Source organism: Lonchura striata, chromosome Z (genome assembly GCF_050655825.1).
Source record: "Lonchura striata isolate lonStrDom1 chromosome Z, ASM5065582v1, whole genome shotgun sequence".
NCBI classification, from domain to species: domain Eukaryota; kingdom Metazoa; phylum Chordata; class Aves; order Passeriformes; family Estrildidae; genus Lonchura; species Lonchura striata.
Genome location: NC_140740.1, coordinates 33,342,283 through 33,365,959, shown reverse-complemented (window position 1 = coordinate 33,365,959; position 23,677 = coordinate 33,342,283). Strand labels below are relative to the sequence as shown.

General features: G+C 40.7%; 1 protein-coding gene across 12 annotated transcripts in view; it reads left to right on the top strand.

The window, feature by feature from the left end:
• The window catches only part of ZNF608 (zinc finger protein 608), a 101,543-nt gene that overhangs the window by 60,315 nt on the left and 17,551 nt on the right, over nt 1-23,677 (top strand). For all 12 annotated transcript variants that reach the window (XR_014951458.1, XM_085567281.1, XM_085567280.1 and 9 more), the window contains 2 exons: nt 20,186-20,273; nt 20,753-23,204. Coding sequence is in view for 11 of the 12 variants with exons in the window: in XM_085567281.1 (XP_085423407.1) it covers nt 20,186-20,273; nt 20,753-23,204 (2,540 nt within the window). In the remaining variant the exon portion in view is untranslated. The remainder of the gene's footprint in view (nt 1-20,185; nt 20,274-20,752; nt 23,205-23,677) is intronic.

Below are 23,677 nucleotides of genomic sequence, written 5' to 3'. Positions count from 1 at the left end.
GTTACATATTATGTCCCTGTAGGGACAAGAAATTTAATGTCAGTACTATTTAAAAGAAAGGAAATAAAAGAACATTTGTAAAGATAAAAACTTGAGTTATTAATATTGTGACTGTTTGATCCACAGTGTCTACATAAATAAATTGAAAGGCCTGCTGTATTTTTACTTTTTATTATGCTATTCCAGCACCACCAGTGCTTACTGTTCTGTCCACAAAAATAACTGTGAAACTTCATTTTCACCACAATCTGAAAACAAGCTATTTGATGAACTGTGAATTATGAATTCTTCTCATTCTTCAGGGCATAAATATGCTTTCAGCTGAAAGCCAGGGAGGGAGTGGAATCCTTCATTTGAAACAAGCTTTTAGTCTGCACTTGCTCTCCTCTGGTTTTGTATGAAAAGCCACATTGGACTGAATGACAGCTGAAAAGGCAAGCTGCTGTGTCAGAGGATTTAGCAGAAGAAAACTGCTGTTCTTTCAGCTAGCACATTCCCAGAAAGCTCTCTGGGTCTTATACCAGTTCAGTGCACTTCTGAAATCAGAGCACTAAAAATATGTAGATGAAACAGTTTAATTGAAAATATATCTCACTGACTTAGTACTGGTGTTCAGGTTTAAGAAAGTAAATAATTCTTCACTTATGGCTACCAATTTCGTGTCTGTAATCTAAAATGAGATAATCCTTTCCTAAGAGCTGAAGTTACAATGGCAGAATCATATAAGGCTACAACTAAGTTAATTTAAAAGGTCCCACCACACCACCCCCCCCCAAAAAAAAAAACAAAACAAAAAAAACCCAAAAAACCCACCACAAAAGCCCATAAAGACAAGAAAGATTTTGCAAACTGCAAAATCTAGTCATGTTACACAATTGTTAAAATTCTTACAGGAAAAGTATTTCTGTGTATTTGGTGACAGCACCTGTTGGTGATATTAAGATTTATGCAGGCAGCTGCAATCATACAGAGTTTTAACAGTAATAATGAAGGGCAAATGTTTTCAAAGATAAGTCAGTGTTCTTCCATGTCACACATGTAGAAGTTCCACTTAAATGATCTTCAGACCTCAGAACAACACTAGGAAAAATAATGACATCATGATTAGTTCTGAAAGTGTTTTTCCATTTTGAGCACAATGCAATATTGATCGTGAAATACTATAGGGTGACTAAAGAAGAAAATATCCATTTGTCCACCGTTAGTGTAGCACAACTTCACTAGGGATATTTTTAATCAAATCTGTTATGGTCACTGGTTTTCTAATACACAAGCTATATTATGATACATGACAACATATGTATGACTGTTCTGTGTGACTGAAAGGTTATTCTTCTTGGTGGAATTATCTTCCAAAATCTTTTTTATTATGTAAAGATGACAATTCTGTTTCAGTGTTACACCTTTCTTTCACATAAGTCTGAGTCTAAGGACTGATCTTTGCTACATATGATTATTAGCAATTAGGAATGTGCTGCTTTCAAGAAAAAGACTTTAGGGCCATTGTTGTGCAGCTCAGAGTCAATAAAACCTGAGCTGCTCATAATAGCCTTTCTTTCTCATTGAAGCTTGGACTTGCTCTAACTTCATCAGGGCAGAGGAAGAAAAGAATAATGTGAACAATAGGAGCCCTGGTGTTTGACTTAGGCCTAATGTGAGGAGGCTGTAAAAGCTGTCAGGGAACTTGATTGATTGGCTCTTGGACTGCAGTCCTCAGTGCAAAGCAATAATGTTCCTGCCTCTTGTGAGAGGGGTGGATGTGTCACCTGGGGTCAGAGCTTATCAGCCTCAGGGGCCAGCATTTCAGATGAGACCAAAGTACAGTCAATAATTTATACAGAAATTTGTGTATAGATTCTGGAGTAAAGCAAGCTTTATCTTGAGACTGTTTGTCTGATCAAAGAAGTAATTAAGTAATATCTGAAAATTCAGTCCTTCCCCCCACCCGCCCCACCCCTTAGTGACATGGGAAACAGTCTCCCAGTATAGAAATATGTGTTTCTGTCGTTGTGTTGGTTGTACTTTTGATGAGGGAGAACATGCCTATAATAATCCTTTAAGGGATGTTACATTACCAAAAGAAACATAGAGATTTTTAGCTGGTTATATTAGTTTTCTAGTGTCCTAATTTTTTACCTACATTTTATGCAACACTGGGCTGTCTTCAGTATCTAAGTAGTTTTGTTTCTAAACCTATGAGGGTCAAAGGTTGGTCAGCTCCAGTGCATAAAAAAGCCAAGAGAAGCTGTAGTAGAGGCATACATCACAGAAGGCCTGGGTAAACTAGCCAGGCTGCTATTAATCAGTGGAGAAACTAGGACAGCATGCACAAAGGATACTTACAGGAAAATTGTTGAACCAGTTGCTGATGAGAAGGAAAGTCTCACAGAAAATGTACTCATCTCTAGTGGGTACTCATTTTGCTGGTAGCTTGCCTTTGCATTGCATCAGTATTGTCAAGCACCTGGAGTAAGCTAGTTGATTAACTAGATGTTTTACTCGTTTACCCACTTGGAAGATAAGTCAAAACATAGGAAAGAAAATCATGGTGAACTTCTCTGCAAAATTTTGACACCACTGAAGCAGGTTAGCTGACAAGTAGCTCACATTTGTTCTGTACCAGCAAAATTACTACTGAACTTCAGTAGATGCTAACAAAGGCCCTTTTACCTTAGTTTTGCTCAAGGAGAACACTATTAGTCACAGTTCATTAGGATTGTTTACAAAACTGAACTGGTATCTTAAGTGTGCATCTTAACTGAAACACTTCTGACTGCTGGGGACATCTTTTCCACCACAAAATTGCAAGAATTTTGTAATTTTGCCTACAATTTTTCAAAGAAAAAACTAGTTGGTGGTGTAAGAACTGCAAAAATTATGTAGTTTCATGGTTTTCAAATCTAGAAGGTAAAGTTTCAAGCATAGTTTGGTTTATAATCTGTTAGCTATAGTAACAAAAGACCTTAAAATTAGGTTAGACCAAATCCTAAACCGCAGCAATTATGTAGGAAGAAGAGCCCCAGGTCTGTGAGACTTTTTTATTTGTCCTTTTTTATACAGAGGAAAAATGGGAGTGCTGGGTCTGGCCACACCAAAGTGATTCCTTTTTGGTGTATCAGTGGGAAAGAGTTAGAGAATTCATCATTCACACTTGCAGCTTTCATAGAACTCCTGTGTACACCCAATGCTTAACTATACACCGTTCATCTTTATGTATTTTGCCATGAGGTTTCTTGGTGGCATATTACTATATTAAGATCTTAACAGAGTTTATATCCCCAAATATAAAGGATGTGTCCCTTCAAGTCCCACAAATGAAAAAAGAAGAGTTATTTGTCTCCTGTTAGTTGTTGCAAGAAAACCTGAAGCAGTTCTTCAGATGAAATCCCAGATGTTTTTATTTCCCTCTCCTTTGTCTTGGATGTGTCTGTTGTAGGTGTTTACTTACCCATTTCCCAGGCTGAAGACAATGAAGTCTTCATGAAATCAGTGAAGCTTAGTACAAAGAGAGAGAGAGAGAAAGATGTAAAATGCAGTTCAGTAGATTTCAATGTTTTCAGTTACTGCTTTAAATTGCTGCTTTAAATTCTAGTGAGTGTAATAATAGAGAAGTTATCATGTCTACTAACTGCAGTTGGCCTTTGTAAAGAATAGCCATTCTTAGGAGGCTTTTCATTGTTAGAAGGCTTTATGATTTACTGAGGCCCACAGCTGGCTGCCAGCAGAGCTACAGGAGTGTGTTCTCTCTTGGGCCTGGAAGCTAGAGATGAAAAGGATCCAAAACTGCAACAAAAGCAAATAAATGCTTTGACTTTAAATAAAGCATCATAATTAATAATGGGCTCTGCTTCTCAGTCCCAGTGAGGTACATGGATCAGTAGGCAGCTCTTTGAGGTTGACCAGAATTGTCTGTCTGGATTGACTGCAATTCTGGTATCTGCAGTCTACAGATTTGGAGGAATTTTCATGGTTTGGGGATTGGAATTGTTTCTTTGTTAATGCTGTTTCTTTTTCATAAATTGTCTCTCTTCTGTCTTCCATTTCTTTATGTTTCATTAGCTACTCTATTGTGTGATAAATAATTGTACCAGTGTTTGCACCTGGCTGCTCTTTATCATGATGTACAGCTCTGGGAAACAAATCACCAAAGACACCTGAAGGTTTATAGGTGCATTTTGGCATCTGTTACTTGCTTGGGATTTGCTCATCAAATTCCTGCAGTAGCAGAGTTCAGAGCTGGGAGACAAACTTCTATTGAGATGCCCTAATACATGCCTTAGGAAGAAAAAAAAAAAAGTCTGAGCTCCTTAAGAGGTTTTGGGGGTTTTGTGAGATTTTTTCTTATAGATGAACACACATGCATACATGTATAAATTTATACCAGCTTCCCTATTTCTGCAGCTGTTTCTCAACAGTCTGCTGATGGAAGTAGTATTTCTGTGGTCTGGTGTCTGAGAAGAAGAATGGAAATGTGGCAGATAATTTTTAAAAGGAACTCCTGAATGGTTGTCTGGGTGAGAAAAAATTGTTTAGGTTTTCCCTTTATTTGGCCTTACTTCTTGCATTGAAGCAGTAGTTTTTTTCCCCATGCTCCAGACTTGTTTTGCTTTTCTATTTACTTGCTCTTGAGGGAGATAGAGTTTGGGAGAGAAGTAAGTAGCTGAAGAATTCCTGTAATTAATATAATATGCAGGAATCAAGTGTGACAGATTAGTTGAAAAGCCCTGTATTCTGTTACTTATCTCAATTGACATATGGTCCTGGAGTAAGAGCAAAGGCAGTGGATTGTGGGGCTTCTTTTTCTTTTGCTCTACAGGAAGTCAGAAGTGTCCATGTGTTCAACAGGCCAGCAGCATAGGAGCTGAAATAACACTCCTTGAGAAGAGAGTGGGAAACTCAGGGGATTACAGAACAGCATTTCCTTCTTCTAAAATTGAGACTGTGACACTTTTCAGTGTCAGGCTATGTGAATCACAGTTATGATTACTGAAGTAAAAAAAGAAAAAAAATCGGCTAGAAACAGAATACTTTATTTCTGAAACAGATACCGTTTTCTTCAGAACATACAGGTTAAATGATTTTCAAATTGCATTTTTAGTATCAGCTGAAATAAAGCGAGACTACAGTTTTATTCTCAAGCTGCAGCAAAATAGTGAAGTTGTTCAGTTACTCTGGCCAAAGAAAAGGTAAGGGCTGCACAAAAACTAGCTCTTTAGTTGTACTCCAGAGGTCAGAAGCCTATGGTTAATTTATAATAACATTAATTGCACATTTTCTTGTAAGCACTGCAGTCATGTGGTCTGACATTCAAGAGGTGTAACAGCAGTTTATCCAAAAGTTTTCCTAATCCTGCCAAATTCTAATCACTTTGATAAAAATCTGGCAGGAGAAAATTATGTGGGTTCTGCGGCTTCATAGTTTTCAAAATCACCACTCTAAGTAGCTCATATTTTAGTAGAACTGCTTAGTTGTTGATAAATCAACAAGCCATTTGGGACCCAATCTGATGTAATTTCTGGGGTATTATCCAGTTTTCATTGAGGCTTTTATTGGTCTTTTAATAAGTGTGAAATTTAGCCTTATATTGGATTAGGACCATTCATATTTCTTTTGGCTTTCAATTTGTATTTAGATCTTGGTCACTGGCTATTTGCTAGCCAGACCAGATTTAGAAGAAATATATGCACTGAAAAAAAATTTAAGGTATCACTATAACTAATAAGGGACATGAGCTCTTAGATTAGATGCTGTCCTGTCTTCCAGAACCAACCTGCCCCCAGAATTTCAATCACAGCCTTGGCCAGAGAAACTGTAATTTCAGCTAACCTCAGCTACATGTCTTCCTAACATGCTGGGGCTTTTTTTATACTAAAGCTGGAAAAGAGTAATATTGCTACAGGGGCAGGAAAAATAAATTAAACCAGAGCTTCTTTTAGCTGACTGTTCAACTGAATATTGACGAGCTGTCTTCATGAGAAAGAACTAGATGGTGGAGAATAAGCTAGAGTCTAGTTTTCCAAGAAGTTCAATGATTTCCCCAAATCAGTTCAGCCCATGAAGCTTCAGAACAAAGGATGTGGGAGACATGACAGTGATGGAATTAGCTTGTATTCTTTTGTGTATTAAGCACATGGGCTCATGGGGAGACAGGATTTCTTCAGTTATGGCAGTGTTTATTCTTTTACATGCACTGAGATAAACTTCTTGATTAATAAAATCTATTACAGTCGGATTAAATAGTTGTCTGCTTGGTGGCCCAGCTCTGTTTCCAAGAGTTACTCCTCAGTGTATAATTGCTGCTTCTTTTTTGAATGCAAATGGTTGTATGTAATGCAAATTCAGGGAACAGGTTCTATAAAACAGTTATTTTTATACTAAGGTGGTAATTCCTACTTTCAATATTACCTTTATTTTACCAATTACTTCATAAAGAAAAGAAAAGAAAAGAAAAGAAAGGGTATGGCATTCAAAGTATGCATGAAATGTAGGTTGTCATTACTCAGAACTTACTGTAAATCACATAGATGTGATCTTACTCTGTTAGGCTGCTGCAGAAACTACTGTAGTTTGTAGCACAGCTTTAACCACCAGCAGAGCAACATTAACTAAAATAGCAGGGTTTAGCCTCTCAGCCCTCTAACCTTTAAACTTGATATGCTTTCATAAAGTACAGAATGCAGAATTAACACCATATCTAAGTGCCTCAGTGGTTTATGACTACACCAACAGTATTTCATTATGCTTATTTGCCTTGATGCTATCCAATCTTCTCATCTTCATTGCTGTACAGTATTTGTTCAGATAAAGTCCAGTGCCCAGGATGACTAATTGCAGATCTGTGTTCCAGATGGTCTGATTACAGGATATGGTTAAAGTGACTTTTCAAACATTCTCTGCTGCAATAGGGCTCTTGGGAAAAAAAAGGGAAAAAAAAAAAAAAAAAAAAAAAAAATCCCACCAGCAAACCAAAACAGAAAAAGCAAACCCACCAGTCTTGCATTTTCAGGCTGCCTGACAATCATTACATTCTCAGGCTGGCTGATGTTGATGCCTGTTACATGTGCACCTGCTGCAGATGTAGTTAAATTCTTGTGCCATGCTAGACAGAGAGTGTGATTAAAGTAGTAAATAAACTCTATGTGTCTTAGATCAGCATTCAGTTTATAAGATGTGACTTCATTGGTACAGTGGTTACTGTTAATTTTAGATTACTTTCTGGATGGAACCAATCAGGGAGGTATAATCCATTTGTATTGCAAGTCTAATATAAAAATTGTTCTGTATTTTTTATTCCAGGATGAATTTCAGGTGTATATGTGGATGTGGGATTGATGATGATGTGGCAGATATGATGTTTGTGAGGCAAATGAGTTGTACTGCTTTTACTAAACCAGTGGAAACAAAAAAGCTCAGTGGAAACAAAAAAGCTTGAGATAATCCTAAGAATATAGATTTTCATCTTGAAGCTTTTTGAATTTCATATATTTTAGCTATTGTTAGAGATTGATGTCAAATAGACACATGTGGGACCAAATAGAATTGCAGTGTCCGATGTGGAATAAAACATGTTTAATCGATGATGGTGGTGTAGTCTTTGATGACAGATATGCCATGGTTTGACTATCCCACGCATATCTGTGCTTGGCATGGCAGGGACAAGAGGCAAATGAAATTTGACTTGCAAACATATTTGTGGATTCATTAATTATAAAGATACAAGGAATTGATTATGCTGTAGAGTTTACAAGTAATACTTATAAACAGTAATCAGTAATGATGTGACACTTCTCTATACCAGGGTTTGCATCTCAACCTTGAAGAGCTACTATGCCATAGAGATTTTTGCTACAAGAATTTATCATATTAACCTTTTAAAGAGATAATCTTACTAAAAAAATTCTGGAAAGTATAGTACGCCTTAGAGATTTTCCTTTGGCATCAGGAAAATTTGTTTTAAAATTATAGTCAGGATAGTAATGGTAGTAGGCAGAACTGTTAATTTTGGAATATTGACCACAGAGGATTCCACTTATGTTTAAGGCTGTGGCTTATGTAACTTTTAAAATATACATGACTTTTCAAACAAACATTCATTCTGATGACTGAAGAGTAGATAAATCATCCCTAGTTTTGAATGATCATTTAAATATTCTTCAACAAATCAGTTACAGAAGTGTTCAGAAAGACTTTTTGCATATCTGGTTTCTCCAGAATTTTACAAACACTTTTGGGCAGATTCTCCACTAAGAGCGAGGGAGCAGCTCTTTTTGCAAAAATGAAGCCTTACCCTCTCAGATAACTGGTGTGTTGAGTTCCCTGTTGAAATAACCAGTTTGCACTAAACCAGTATTTTATATCATTTTCTGTGATCTGAGCACAAAAACAGCCTATGCTGTAAAAATTAAGTCAGGCTTTCCAAACTGATTAATTTCATAGCATCTACTTGTATTGGAATTTGAACATTCATTTTCTAAAGCCAGTATTGTTAAAATATGGGGTCTGCATTTAAGGTATTGATCTGATAATTTGATTCCTCACTACATGATCTCATTTTCGAAGTTTTGAATACAAACATAAACATTCTTGGTTTATGATCATTGCAGAAAACAGAGTCAAGAAAGCAAAGAAATTATTATTTGTTTTAGACTAAGTACTTAAGAGGGTTTTTTTGTCTTTAAACTAAGGAAGGTCTGCAAGAGTGTAGATGTGTCTGCTAAATGTGCAGTGCCAGAGAAATCCATATGAACATTACCCTTACTTGGTATTGAAAATTACTTTGATTGTGATGTTTTATGTCAAAAGAGCACATCTGCATTTCTTAGCAACAGGTTTAGTTACTTAATTTCCAGCTTGTGATGACATATTTCATTCTGTGAGAAATAGTTGATAGTAAACGGCAAATTTTGGTTCTGGCCTTTGTTATGCACTCACTGAAAAGGAGGAAGACAGGACAGGGGAAGAAGGGCTACATCATATCCACAGAGCTCATAAAAAGCGAGGTTTTTGTTGCAGGTTTCTGAAATTATTTTTTGACATACTACTTTTGTGACATGTGACATTTCATTCCATAATAAAGTTAAAATACAAATTGGCACAGTTGTTTTGTATGTTACCCATCAGTAGTGTGTATGTTTGGTGCTCCCATAGTCATGCGTTAGTTTTTCCTGCCATTAACATTGTGGTTATTATTATGACGAGTAATGAAAAAGAGCTCATAATGGTACACATACAGTGAAGGAAAACAGCAAAATACAGAATCTTGTCTTGTTCCTAAAAGGCTGACAATCTTTGATGTTAAAGGACGAGCTTCTATTGACAGTGGTCAGCACCAGATGGCATCCTGGTTGTACCATTGTCATACATTGATACTTTGGCATATGATCCTGCCTTGGCTAATAATGGATTTTGGCAGAAAATCTACAGTAGGTGAACTGTAAAACTTCTGGGTAACATTACCCAATTTTCTTACATTATAACACCATTTTGTAATTCCCACACATAAAATATTGTCTACTTACTGTGTCTACTCTTTAATGACAGAGTAGCATGGGTGGTAACTTCAGAACTTTTAATTTTCATATTCTTTTTTTGCTTTAATGTAAGACATATGACACTGAAAACTTCAGAAAATACTGCTAATTTCAGTAATAGTAATATATATATAAAATATATTACTACATATATTTATAAAATATATATATATATATATAGTAATATAGTTTGAAAATGGAATGATCAACCAAATTAAACAAAGAAATTTATGTCTTCATTTTGGGGAGATTAGTTTTTCTCTACAACATCCAATTCTTGTGAACTATGCTCTGATAATTGGTCAAACTCTTTAAGATTACACCCTTAGTTGCTCAAAGAAGCATTTGTGTTTAGTAAAATATTCACTGTTGTTTGATCCAACCTCACAAGAACAGAATTAGATATTTTGGCTAAGTTTCCTCCTGAATTAGAATCTTAGAGAGTCCAAATACCCTCAGGTACGTTTTGTTACAAGCACCTGATTTTTTTCCCCACCCCCATTCTTCAGTAATGGGTATTTTTAAAAGTTTAGCCTCTTGGGCTTTTTTAAGGTGAAAATGCACCTCTTGTTTCAGACAATATGAAATCTGTGGATTCCTCAGACTGTCTTTGCATTTTCTTTTTTGTTCAGGCAATGTTAAATAAATTAAATTATATGTAGTCTGATGTAACAGGAAGTGTCAGTCCAGGAAATTCTTATGATTTAACACAGCCCCTGAGAGGTTTGATCCTGTGTGTGATGTGTTCCTTCACAAGATGGAGGGACTACGTGGGCACACATATGCACAAAGAGGAGCTGGAATGACCCAAAAAAGCGCTAGTGCATCTCTGAGTCCATGGCAGTGTACTCAGAGGTGATACTGGGAGTGAACTAGACACTGCTCTAGCATTGTCTCTGGCAGGCTGTCCAAGATAGGAGAACCAAGAAGTTTCCTATTACCATCTGAGTAGCAGTTGACTCTGGGCAGTTTTCCTTATCTCCTGTTAATGGGCCCATCAATGTCTTGCCACATGACTCAGAGATAACACTCTCCAGGAGCCATATCTGTTTAACAGGTGATTAAGGACACACCTCGTGACTCAGAATAACATCAGCCCATTGTGAGATGCTCTGCCCAGGGGGGAGGAGCTAGGCATTCCCACCTGGATAAAACCGGGGATTTCTAGACAGAGAGGCAGCCTTTTCACAGGTTTCTGACAAGACACAGCAACCACATCTGCCATCCCAAGAGGGCTGCAGCCACTCCAATTTGGACTGCTACCAACACGCTGGCCAAAGGGGTGTCAGGTTATATTCTGACTTTTGTCAGTGGTCTTCCTTTTGTATCATTGCATGTATTTTTGTCTTTTTTCCCTTTTCCCAATAAATTGTATTTCTGACCTGGAGTTTCTCACTGGTTTTGCTTTCAAACCAGAACATACTTTTGGCACCCAACCTGGGGCAAGAAGGTACTGAGAGAAGTCAGAATTACAATTTTATATTGTAGAGGGTTCCTATTCACTATGATGCTTAACATGCTCTTTTTGTTAGGAAAATAGGGCCTTTTTGTTCATAATATAGAGTTTTCTCACATCCATAGAATAGAGTTTTTACTTAGAGTTTTCACTTGTCTGAATATGTTCTCATTTTGCCAGACATTCCAGTAAGTATCTCTCAAGGACAATTCCGTTACAAACTTTTTAGGGAGTTGAAACTGTTTTAGGGAGTTGATGTTGCTAGGCACCTAAGCACCTAAGCGAGTATCTTTCAAGGACAGTTCCGTTACGGACTTAACAAAACATGTACTCTTGTGAAATGCAAGTAAACGTGCCTAGAGATAACATTTCTTGTTTTGAGAAAATTCCCAGATCACAGGGACAACCTTGAGGAATACTACTGGCCTTCATCCCACGACCACCAAGAGGCAGAAAACGACCACCTAGCAACAGAGTGCGCCTGCGCAGAAAAGACACCAGAACGTCACACATCCGGAAGAGAAGACCCAATAAGTGGGGGGGGACGGGGGACGAAGGCGCGGTAGTTGGAATGACTGCCGCCCAGCGCAGCGCTGATTTGCTTTCGTTTTCTACCATTAATAAATCTTTTTAATTGGATTAGAAAGCCTATTGTGCTCGTTCATAACATTTTGGGTCTTATACCTAGCTCTCTATATTTTCCTGGATGTGGGGAATTATCTGGCAATTATAATGCTCATGTGTAGATCAGTGTATGGTATGAGAATTGCTTTATTAATCTATTATGTCTATTGCATTATAATTTCCGAGGCAATGATTTGGAATATGTACTCAATTCTGTTTGCTTGTCCTAGTCTAGGCTGCTACGTCTGGGGCCTCAGCAACCACACCCAGCCCCTGGGGGAAGGGGTAAAGATTGATTTTTTCCAACCTTTCAGGCTTGACACAGCAGTTTTTGAAAATGTCAGGTTCCCTCTGGATGCCAAGGTCAGCATAATGTTGTTGTTAGTTCTTCTTTGTCTTCTCTGCACAATCTGCAACATGCTTAGAAACAAGCCACTACATGGTGTGATGCAGCAAAACATACATAATGTGGTGCAGCAAAACATACATAGTGTGATGCAACATCTTCTTGATGAAGAGGAAACAAGAAGCAAAGCAGCGGTGTCCGTGTCCATACAGAATGCCACAACAGCGTCCATGTCAACGCAGACTGGCACAGAGGAGGAAGGAACCAAAAGCAAAACAACAGTGTCCGTGTTTATGCAGACTGTCATGGAGGAAGAAACCAAAAGCAAAGCAAAAGTGTCTATGTCTACACAGACTGGCACAGAGGAGGAAGGAACCAAAAGTGCCATCAGCATTTCCACACAAACCATCACCAAATCAGAGCAGCCTGAACCCATAGTAGTTGCCCCCATTCATAAGAAGAAATCAAGGAGCAAATCAGTCCGCATAATGACTGATGAGTGCGCTGCAGGACCTTCACACCCAGTGGAAGAGACAGAGCCAGAAATCATCACTCGGTCTCTATCCCTGGGTGAGCTGCATGACCTGCAGAGAGAATTCACCCACCAGACAAACAAGTCCATCCTGACCTGGCTGCTCCACATCTGGGACACTGCAGCCAATGACACCATTCTGGATGGAAGTGAGGCCAGGCAACTGGGATCACTGTCCCAGGATGTGGTCATTGACCAGGGGATCAGGAGAACCCAAGAAACTCTCAGCCTCTGGTGGCGACTGCTCGCAAGTGTCAGGGACAGATACCTTTGTAAAGAAGACCTCTAGGTGCACCAAGGAAAATGGAACACCATGGAACAAGGTATCCGATGCCTGAGGGAGTTGGCTGTGTTGGAGATAATTTTCTCAGAAGATGAGAGATTTCCTAAGATTGTGTCCAGTGCACATCGCAAATGTGGTTGAGATTTGCACGGCTTGGACCAGAGATGTACTCTTGTTACATGGCAACACTGCAGTGGAGGGAAGGTGAGGACAGGGTGGGCGACTTAACCAATAAATTAAGAATTTATGAGATACTGTCACCGCCCCATTTCGTACCCTTGTCTCGTCTGTGGAAACAAGGTTGGCTGAGCAAGTCCAGGACTTGATTGAAGAGAGTATTCAGAAACTAAAAAAGGAACTTAAGGAAGAAAGCTACCATATTTCACCAGAACCAACAAGAGTCTCTGCCATTAGGAGCTGGCGTTCCCAAGCCAAGGAGAGAGGATACACTCCATGAGGAAACTTCTGGTTTTTTCTTCAGGAGCATGAAGAAGACATGAGGAAGTGGGATGGAAAAACCACCTCCTCCTTAGCAGCCTGCGTACGTGAACTAAAAAGAACACCTAACACAAAAAGCTCATCTAGAGTCAATGCTGCTCCAGTCTCTCACACACAGAATTCCAGACAATATAGGAATGATGATATAACTGATCCTCTTGAAGGAACCTCAAGAACCTATTTACAGGAAGAGAGCAATGTGTACCATGACCAGGAATAGAGGGGCCCTGTCTCTAGCCAGGTAGAGGACAGGGACAATCGGATCTATTGGACTGTGTGGATTTGATGGCCTGGCACATCTGACCCACAAAAATACACATCTTTGATTGACACCGGTGCCCAATGTACCCTGATGCCATCAAGATATGTAGGAGAAGAATCCATTTCTATTTCTGGGGTAACAGGAGGATCCCAGCAGCTTACTGTATTGGAGGCTGAGGTGAGTTTAACTGGGAACAGGTGGCAGAAACACCCCATTGTGACTGGCCCAGAGGCCCCATGCATCCTTGGCATAGACTGTCTCAGAAATGGATATTTCAAAGACCCTGAAGGACCATCATTGGGCTTTCAGAACAGCTGCTATAGAGACAGAAGACATCCGGAAACTGAATACCTTGCCTGGTCTCTCAGATGACCCTTCTGCTGTGGGACTGCTGAGAGTTGAGGAAGAACAGGTACTAATTGCCACAGCAACAGTACACCATCGGCAATATCGTACCAGCAGAGACTCTGTGATCCCCATCCATGAGATGATTCGTAAACTGGAGAGCCAAGGGGTGGTCAGCAAGGCCCATTCACCTTTCAACAGCCCTGTATGGCCAGTGCACAAGTCCAGTGGGGAATGGAGACTGACGGCGGACTACTGCGGCCTGAATGAAATTACACCACCACTGAGCGCTGTCGTGCCAGATATGTTGGAGCTTCAGTACGAGCTGGAGTCCAAGGCAGCAAAGTGGTACGTGACCATCGATATTGCGAACGCCTTCTTCTCCATTCCTTTGGCAGCAGAATGCAGACCTCAGTTTGCCTTCACCTGGAAGGGAGTACAGTACACCTGGAACCGACTGCCCCAGGGGTGGAAGCACAGTCCCACCATCTGCCATGGACTGATCCAGGCTGCACTGGAAAAGAACGAGGCTCCCGAACATCTACAGTATGTTGATGACATCATTGTGTGGGGGAGCACAGCAGGGGAAGCCTTCAAAAAAGGAGGAAAAAATTATCCAGATTCTGCTGAAAGCTAGTTTTGCCATTAAGCAAAGCAAGGTTAAGGGACCAGCTCAAGAAATTCAGTTTCTAGGAATCAAGTGGCAAGATAGACGTCATGAGATCCCGACAGAAGTAATCGACAAGATCACTGCTATGTCTCCACCTACCAACAAGGAGACACAAGCTTTCCTAGGTGCCATAGGCTTTTGGAGGCTGCACATTCCCAAGTACAGCCAGATTGTGAGCCCTCTCTACCTGGTCACCTGCAAGAAGAGTGATTTCCACTGGGGCCCCAAACTGCAAGAAGCCTTCACCCAGATCAAGCAGGAAATTGCTCATGCGGTAGCCCTTGGCCCAGTCAGGATGGGACCAGAGGTAAAGAATGTGCTCTACTCTGTAGCCAGGAGCCATGGTCTGTCCTGGAGCCTTTGGCAGAAGGTGCCTGGGGAGACTTGGGATCGACCACTGGGATTCTGGAGCCAGAGCTACAAAGGCTCTGAAGCAAACTACACTCCCACAGAGAAGGAAATCTTGGCTGCCTATGAAGGAGTTCAAGCTGCCTCAGAAGTAATTGGCACTGAAACGCAGCTGCTTCTGGCACCCCAACTACCAGTGCTGAGGTAGATGTTTAAAGGAAAGGTTTCTTCCACACATCATGCCACAGACACCACATGGAGTAAATGGATTGCCCTCATCACTCAGCGTGCCCATATTGGAAATCTGAATCACCCTTGGATTCTGGAAATTATAACAAACTGGCCTGAGGGGGAGACTTTTGGATTATCTTCTGAAGAGGAAGAGCAAGGTGGCACATGCCGAGGAGGACCCACCATATAATGAGCTACCAGAAACTGAAAGACAATATGCCCTTTTTATGGATGGTTCCTGCCGAATCATAGGCACTAGCCAGAAATGGAAAGCTGCAGTGTGGAGCCCCACACGACAAGTGGCACAAGCTACTGAGGGACAAGGTGGATTGAGTCAGCTTGCAGAGTTTAAAGCCATCCAGCTGGCTTTGGATATTGCTGAGCAAGAGAAGTGGCCAAGGCTCTGTCTCTACACCGACTCATGGATGGTAGCTAATGCTCTGTGGGGATGGCTAAGTCGCTGGAAAAAGGCTAACTGGCAGCGCAGAGGGAAACCCCTCTGGGCCGCCGAGATCTGGCAGGACGTTGCCACCCGAGTAGAGAAGGTGACCGTGAAGATTTGACTTGTGGATGCACACATACCCAAGAGTTGGGCTACTGAAGAGCATCACAACAATGAACAGGTAGACCGAGCTACCAAGGTGAAAATATCACAAGTAGACCTAGATTGGCAGCATAAGGGAGAATTATTCCTAGCTCATTGGGCTCATGATGCTTCTGGTCATCAGGGGAGAGACGCAACATACTGATGGGCCTGTGACCAAGGGGTGGACCTTATGTAATATGGACAACATCTCACAGGTCATGCATGAGTGCGAGACCTGCGCTACAATCAAACAGGCCAAGCAAATGAAGCCTCTGTGGTATGGTGGGCGATGGTTGAAATACAGGTATAAGGAAGCCTGGCAAATTGACTATATCATGCTTCCCCAAACCCACCAAGGCAAGCACTATGGTGGAAGCAACCACAGGATGGTTGGAAACCTACCCTGTGCCTCATGCCACTGCCCGGAACACCATCTTAGGCCTGGAAAAGCAGGTCTTGTGGAGACACAGCACCCCTGAGAGAATTGAGTCGGACAATGGAACACATTTCAAGAACAGCCTTATCAACACCTGGGCCAGAGAACATGGGATTGAGTGCATACATCATATCCCCTATCATGCACCAGCTGCCAGGAAAGTTGAACGATGCAATGGACTGCTTAAGACCACCCTGAAGGCACTCAGTGGGGGAATTTTCAGGAATTGGGAATTGAACTTGGCAAAAGCTACCTGGATGGTCAACACCCAAGGGTCCGTCAATCAAGCTGGTCCTGCCCAATCTGAACCCTTGCACACAGTGGATGGAGATAAAGTCCCTGTGGCACATATGAAAGGTATTTTAGGAAAGACTGTTTGGATTAATCCCACCCCAGGCAAAGACAAACCCATCCATGGGATTGTTTTTGCTCAAGGACCCGGTTATACTTGGTGGGTAATGCAGAAGGATGGGGAAACCTGTTGTGTACCATAAGGAAACTTAGTCTTAAGTGAGAACCATGTGTAAGGTTTCATCATGATGCAGATGGAAATAGGAAAAGGGGTGGATAATGTCCAAGATAGGAGAACCAAGAAGTTTCCTATTACCATCTGAGTAGCAGTTGCCTCTGGGCAGTTTTCCTTATCTCCTGTTAATAGGCCCATCAATGTCTTGGCACATTACTCAGAGATAACTCTCCAGGAGCCACATCTGTTTAACAGGTGATTAAGGACACACCTCGTGACTCAGAATAACATCAGCCCATTGTGAGATGCTCTGCCCAGGGGGGAGGAGCTAGGCATTCCCACCTGGATAAAACCGGGGATTTCTAGACAGAGAGGCAGCCTTTTCACAGGTTTCTGAGAAGACACAGCAACCACATCTGCCATCCCAAGAGGGCTGCAGCCACTCCAATTTGGACTGCTACCAACACGCTGGCCAAAGGGGTGTCAGGTTATATTCTGACTTTTGTCAGTGGTCTTCCTTTTGTATCATTGCATGTATTTTTGTCTTTTTTCCCTTTTCCCAATAAATTGTATTTCTGACCTGGAGTTTCTCACTGGTTTTGCTTTCAAACCAGAACACAGGCTTAGCAGAGATTCTTGGTTTGACTTTGAATGCTATGCCAGGACAAACAGTACACCCTGATTTAGAAGAATAATTAGTTCTCTTCAGCACTGCATCAAGTATAATGTGTGGATTACCAACTCAGTCATCTCCATTTTCATCTTCTGGTGCTTTGGCCTAATAAGCCTCTCCCAGTCATACATTTCCCTTCATAAGTCCTACCTTACTTATAGGTAAGGTTATTTATATTCTCCTCACCCATTTCTGTGATAATCTTAAAAGAGTAAATGGGCTATCTTCCCTGCCAGTTCTGTGGAGTCTTACGTGTGGCTGAGCAATGTGCTGTCCATTATGGAAAGGAAATGTATTCGTTGCCACAGCTAACACAGCATGGAGATTAATATTCTCTCCTACTTGCACAGGACCTTTGCGAAACCTGACAAATTTAATGAGATTCTATATGTAGCAGATTTACAGGAGGAACTTGTGTTTGCTTTTGAAATTCTGACTTTCTTACACTGGAAGGTCATTTAAATGTCTTTTTGGAATTATTGAAATATGTATTGATTTCAGAGGCTTTTATTATTTTCACTATTCTATGCTTGCCCTCTTTTCTGTCAATAGGTAACAAACTATACCTAGGTTTGGTACATTAATAAATGAATAAAGTGCACATAGAGATAGGCAAGATTACAATTATCAGGGAAGATATAGGTGAGAATAAAGTCTTATTAACACATTCCCACAAAAAACCCAAAAAAACCCAAACAAACCATCCTCCCTCCAAAAAACCAAAAAAATCCAAACTCAAGAAATCCCCACAAAGTAACAATTTTTTAAAAAAAAAGTATAAAAGTGAACTAGCTGGGGAAGAATAAATGACAAAGATAGTTCTTCAGTACTGCCTATTACTCCATGAGATATCAGACAGCTCTCTTGCTTGGTACTTTTAGGAGATGGGACAAACACTGGTATGTGAGCTGGAGGAATCAGCTGTGCTGCTTGCAGATAGATGGGCTGCATGCCATAATACAATTTACCAGTGGAAAATACTAATGATTTTCACTTAGAGCCTTACAGAGTCACAGATGACAAGCTGTTATAGTGGAAGAAAGGCATCAAGGCTGCCAGAGAAACATGTTTACAATTTCTTTTCTCTAGGCTGTGAATGGCAAGTGGGAACATAGAGTTGCTCATTGTAAGAAACCCCATTTCCACCAACAGATATTTCCTCTTGGATGTACCGGGTTGTTCTCCTCTTCCTCTTCCTCCCTGGACCCCAGCACCTGCTGGCTGCCTCCATGCCTAGGCAAGGGGCAGCATAAAGTAGCCTTGGTGTCTTTGCAGGCTGCCTAGTTTGCATAGGTCATAAAAATACAGCATGGCATTTTAGCCCTGATCACAGAATCACAAAATCAGTTAGATTGGGAAGGACATTTGAGATCATCATTAGGTCCAACCTATGACCCAACACTACCCTGTCAAGTAGACCATGGGGCTAAGTGCCCCACGGTCAAGTCTCTCCTTAAACATCTTCACCATGCTTCGTCTAGGACTTGACTGACACTGGTTGGAAGTGCAGTTTGTCTTTCATGCTTCAGATCAGTACATTTAAAATACTTCCCTGCTGCTAAAAGACCCCTAAGGAAATAAGCTGGTGCTTGTGTGTTAACTTCACCTCAGTGCAGCAGAGAGGGATGGTTGTAGTGCAAAATTAGAAATTGCACTGGTAAGACAAAGCAAAAAGATGAGCTGGAAACATTCTGGCACAATGCCATAATCATATCTATTACAGAGACACTGCAGATAGAATAAGGGAAGTGTAGAGGGAAAACAAGGCTGTTAGCTGAGAGTTGGTGTCTTCACGCCTCTCATAAATTGAGAACGTTCTGTATTGTGCCTTTCTTTGTTAGATGAAATGTATTTGTTATTTCAGTGTGTTCTAATGAGAAGAGATGTCTGTTTCAATAATACTACCTTCTCTCTATCTGTGGCAGCTAATGAATTAAAGAGGTCATTATGCCGGCTAGTCCATAAACATGATGACAAATTATGTGAAGAAGTGTTTAAGAGCAACCTTAAAATGTTTGAATGACATGCCTCACATTTATTTTCTTGCTACTTACAATAACCGTAGCATTCACAAATTTTACAAGGATAATTGAAATAAAACAAAATTAGAATTCTGCTTTAGGCAGGAAAATCTGCATTTAATACAGGTCATAAGTGGAAAAGTAATTAAATTACAGTAGGTTTTTTTAAGGATTCCTCTTCCTATATAAATATATATTGCAATTACTCTACCTTCACTGTGGTATGGTTAAAGTTTCATATCTAGTCTCTCACTTTCCACAGAAGCAAAAGCAAGGCAAATAATTTGAGCTATATCTGCTGAACAAAATTTGCAGTGCATACGTTGTATATGTTTGTGTGTTTGGATATGAGTAATTTCAAGTAAATAGAAACATCATTATCATATTGTTCAAAGCAAAGCACATTTTTCTTCTCAGTCACCTTCTGATTTAAACACTGTAACTGGTGCTTAGTTTATGCTGGCTGGCTGCCAAGTGAAAGCAATTATGTGCAATAATAGCAAAGTTAAGAGGTGAGTGTTGCTGTTTTACAGCAGGACATGGCAAAACCCATTTCCTTCTGTCAGCTGTATCTTGATTACACACACACCATTACACAGGCAAGCTGTCTTACACGCACACATACATACGTGCACACATTCTTGTTCTTTGTCATTTGCAGTCTTTCCTGTGGGTTTTAACTTAAGGTCACTGAAACCAGAAAAGAGGAAGTATATAGACCAGAATGTTTGAAAGCAAATGAGAGTAAATGACTTACTTTGTGAGGGAAGGACAGGGGAAAAAGAAAAAGAAGAAAAAAAATAAAAGAGCAAAACAAAAAGCCTATCCCAATTATTGTTCTAACATATGATAATACTTTATTTTTCACTCACTGACAGGTGTCCTGGTAGTAAATGTTACGTGGAGGAACAAGACTTACGTGGGAACACTATTGGACTGCACAAAGCATGACTGGGCCCCTCCTAGGTAGGCAAACATTCTGAGTCTGTTTTTTTTCTCTGCTGTATTTTAACCCCTCGTTGCAGGCAAGAGACTGTGCAGAGATTAATAAAGCACAGCTGGTTATAATTGAAAACATGCACAAGTGAAATGAGTAGTTTTCTCTTACAGAGTGAAACGTGGGGTGGGAGCTCTTCTTTATTTTACTTTTGTATTTTTTACAGGGAAGGGGAAATACATGAGATTCAGTCAGAGAGCAGTTGATTTCAAAATGCATTTCTTTAAGTTAGAAAGATTTTTCACTCCATTGTTCTAATCAGGTGCTTACCAATGGTCCTTACCATTTTTGTCCTTTTTTAATGACTTTGCCTTTGATACTGTAGCATTCTCATTTGTCAGAAGAATATCTTTCCTTTACCATATGTGAATTTTCTCTTGTGGGACATGGTGGTGGCTTTTATTTTTTCAATTCAGGCTCCTGCTGATGAAATCTATTGTTTGTACAGGTTTTGTGAATCACCAACAAGTGACCTGGAAATGCGTGGCGGACGGGGCAGGGGAAAGCGGGCAAGATCTGCTGCAGCTGTGGCTGTACCTGGGAATGATGCGAGTTTTGCAGAGTCCAGAGGACTTCAGAATAAAAATCGAGGCGGTGCCAATGGGAAGGGGAGGAGGGGCAGCCTTAACTCGAGTGGGCGCAGAACACCCCCAAACTGCACCATGGATGAAGTCAAAGCCAGCCCCTTGTCCACAAACAAGAGGAAAACTAAGCCTCCTATGGAGCTGGATTTGAACTCCAGTTCAGAGGACAGTAAGTCTGCAAAACGCATCCGTACTAACTCTAGAAGCACTCCCACCACCCCACAGGGGAAACCCGAGACTATTTTTTTGGACCAAGGCTGCTCTTCCCCAGTGCTGATTGACTGTCCTCACCCCAACTGCAACAAGAAGTACAAGCACATTAATGGATTACGCTACCATCAGGCTCATGCACACTTAGACCCAGAAAACAAACTGGAGTTTGAGCCTGACAGTGAAGACAAAATTTCAGACTGTGAGGAGGCACTGAGTAATGTGGCACTTGAATGCAGTGAGCAAAGCACAAATTTGCCAGGCTTTGATCCACTAAAAGCACCAACATCTCCTTCTTCCATTGCTACCCCAGGGACTCCCAAGGGAAAGAGGGAACTGACCAGCAATGGCCCTGGTTCAGTTATCAGTTCCAAAACTGGCAAGAATTCTGGCAAAAAGAAGGGTCTGAACAGTGAATTGAGCACCCTTCCAGTAATTTCTAACATGGCAGCCACACTGGATAATTGCTCATTAGCAGATGGCAATTTGCAAACTGAAATGCCAAAATTGGAAGCTGAAGGGTTAATTGACAAGAAGAATTTGGGTGATAAAGGTAAGAAATCAAACAATTGTAAAATGGATAAAAACCTTTCCAAGCTGAAAACAGCCAGACCCATTGCCCCAGCACCAGCACCAACTCCTCCCCAGTTAATAGCTATACCTACTACAGCCTTTACAACCACCACTACAGGGACAATACCAGGACTGCCCTCTCTAACAACTACTATTGTTCAGGCTACACCAAAGAGCCCTCCACTGAAACCCATTCAACCAAAGCCCACAGTTATGGGAGAGCCAAGCACTGTAAATCCAGCTCTCACATCACTCAAAGACAAAAAGAAAAAGGAGAAGCGCAAGCTGAAGGACAAAGAAAGCAAAGAGATGGGCAGCCCTAAGATGGATTCTAAGCTAGGGAAGCTGGAGGATTCAAAAGGGTCTGGAAAAGACTTATCTGGACATTTTTTAAAGGACCATCTCAACAAGAATGAAGTGCTAGCTAATGGACTGTCAGAATCTCAAGAGAGCAGGATGGCAAGTATTAAGGCTGAAGCTGATAAAGTTTACACATTCACAGACAATGCGCCCAGCCCTTCTATAGGGAGTGCCTCCAGGATGGAATGCAGCACTTTGGTGAATGGACAATCTGCCATGGCCCCACTGCATGTGTTGACACAGAATGGTGCAGACAGCACAGCCACTAAAACCAACAGCCCTGCTTACTCAGATATTTCTGATGCAGCTGATGATGGTGGCTCTGACAGCAGGTCAGAGGGCATGAGGTCAAAGGCCAGCTCTCCATCAGATATTATTTCTAATAAAGATGGTGTTGTAAAAGGACATTCTTCAACCACAGCACAATCAGCTCAAGCAAAAGAGTCTCATTCTCCCTATTACCATGGCTACGATCCTTACTATTCCCCAAGTTACTTGCACTCTGGACAGGTCAGTGCCCCAGCAGCTGGGAATAGTGGTACCCCACAGGGGCTGAAGATTAAAAAAGAGGCTGAGGAAGAGGCTGAAAAGAAAGAGAAGGCAGAATATTCAGATGCCAAGAAAAGTGAAAGCACTTCCTCTAATTTGCCACCGCAACATCAGTCAGTAATAACTCAAAGACACCCTGCACTTGCTCAGTCACTTTATTATGGACAGTATGCCTATGGGCTCTATATGGACCAAAAGTCCTTAATGGCCTCCAACCCTGCTTACAGGCAGCAGTATGAAAAATACTATGAGGACCAGAGACTAGCAGAACAGAAAATGGCACAAAATGGGAGGGACTGTGAAAGGAAGAATGACCCCGCCTTGAAAGAGACTGGGAAGGATGACAACAAGCAGAAGAATATTCCATCTGCCACAATATCAAAGGCCCCTTCAATTCCAGAGTCCAGCAAAAACAGCACTAAAATAGGGTCATCAGTTCCTAACAAAGGTGAGGAGACAAGCAAATCACAGATCCTTTCCAAACACCAGCAGCAGCTTCAATCTGACACTTTCAAAGCCAAACAAATGGAAAACCACCAGCTTATAAAGGAGGCTGTGGAGATGAAATCTGTTATGGACTCAATGAAGCAAACAGGAGTAGATCCAACCACAAGATTTAAACAGGTGAGATCACAGGAAATGGAACAAGAGTGTCTTAGTTTCATCTTTTAGGTTGTGAAATTTTCTTTCTGATTCTGCTACGTTCTTCTACCTCTGCAGCCAAACAAGTTCCACCATAATTTTTTCATGCTGGATTGTATTGTAGTCTGTGAATAAACAAATAAACCTTCCAGTTGAGCTGTTTGAAAAGAACAAAAAAATAAATTAAAAAGTCTAGTTAGGTGGTGACAGAGCACAGGCTTAAGATCTGAACAGACTATTTTAAATTCTATGTATGAATAAAATAGAATTAGATTTCTCTTTTAGATCTAAATTCTAAGCAGTTTGTTTAGTTCAGAAATGAGAAACTTCAAGCAAAATAAGCAGCTTTCATTATGAGAGGACTTAAACTACATTTGATACATGGTTTGAAGTGTTTCTTTTTTTTTGTTAAATGACGGCATTTACTAAAGATGGGTGAGGTGCTTCTTTGAAGA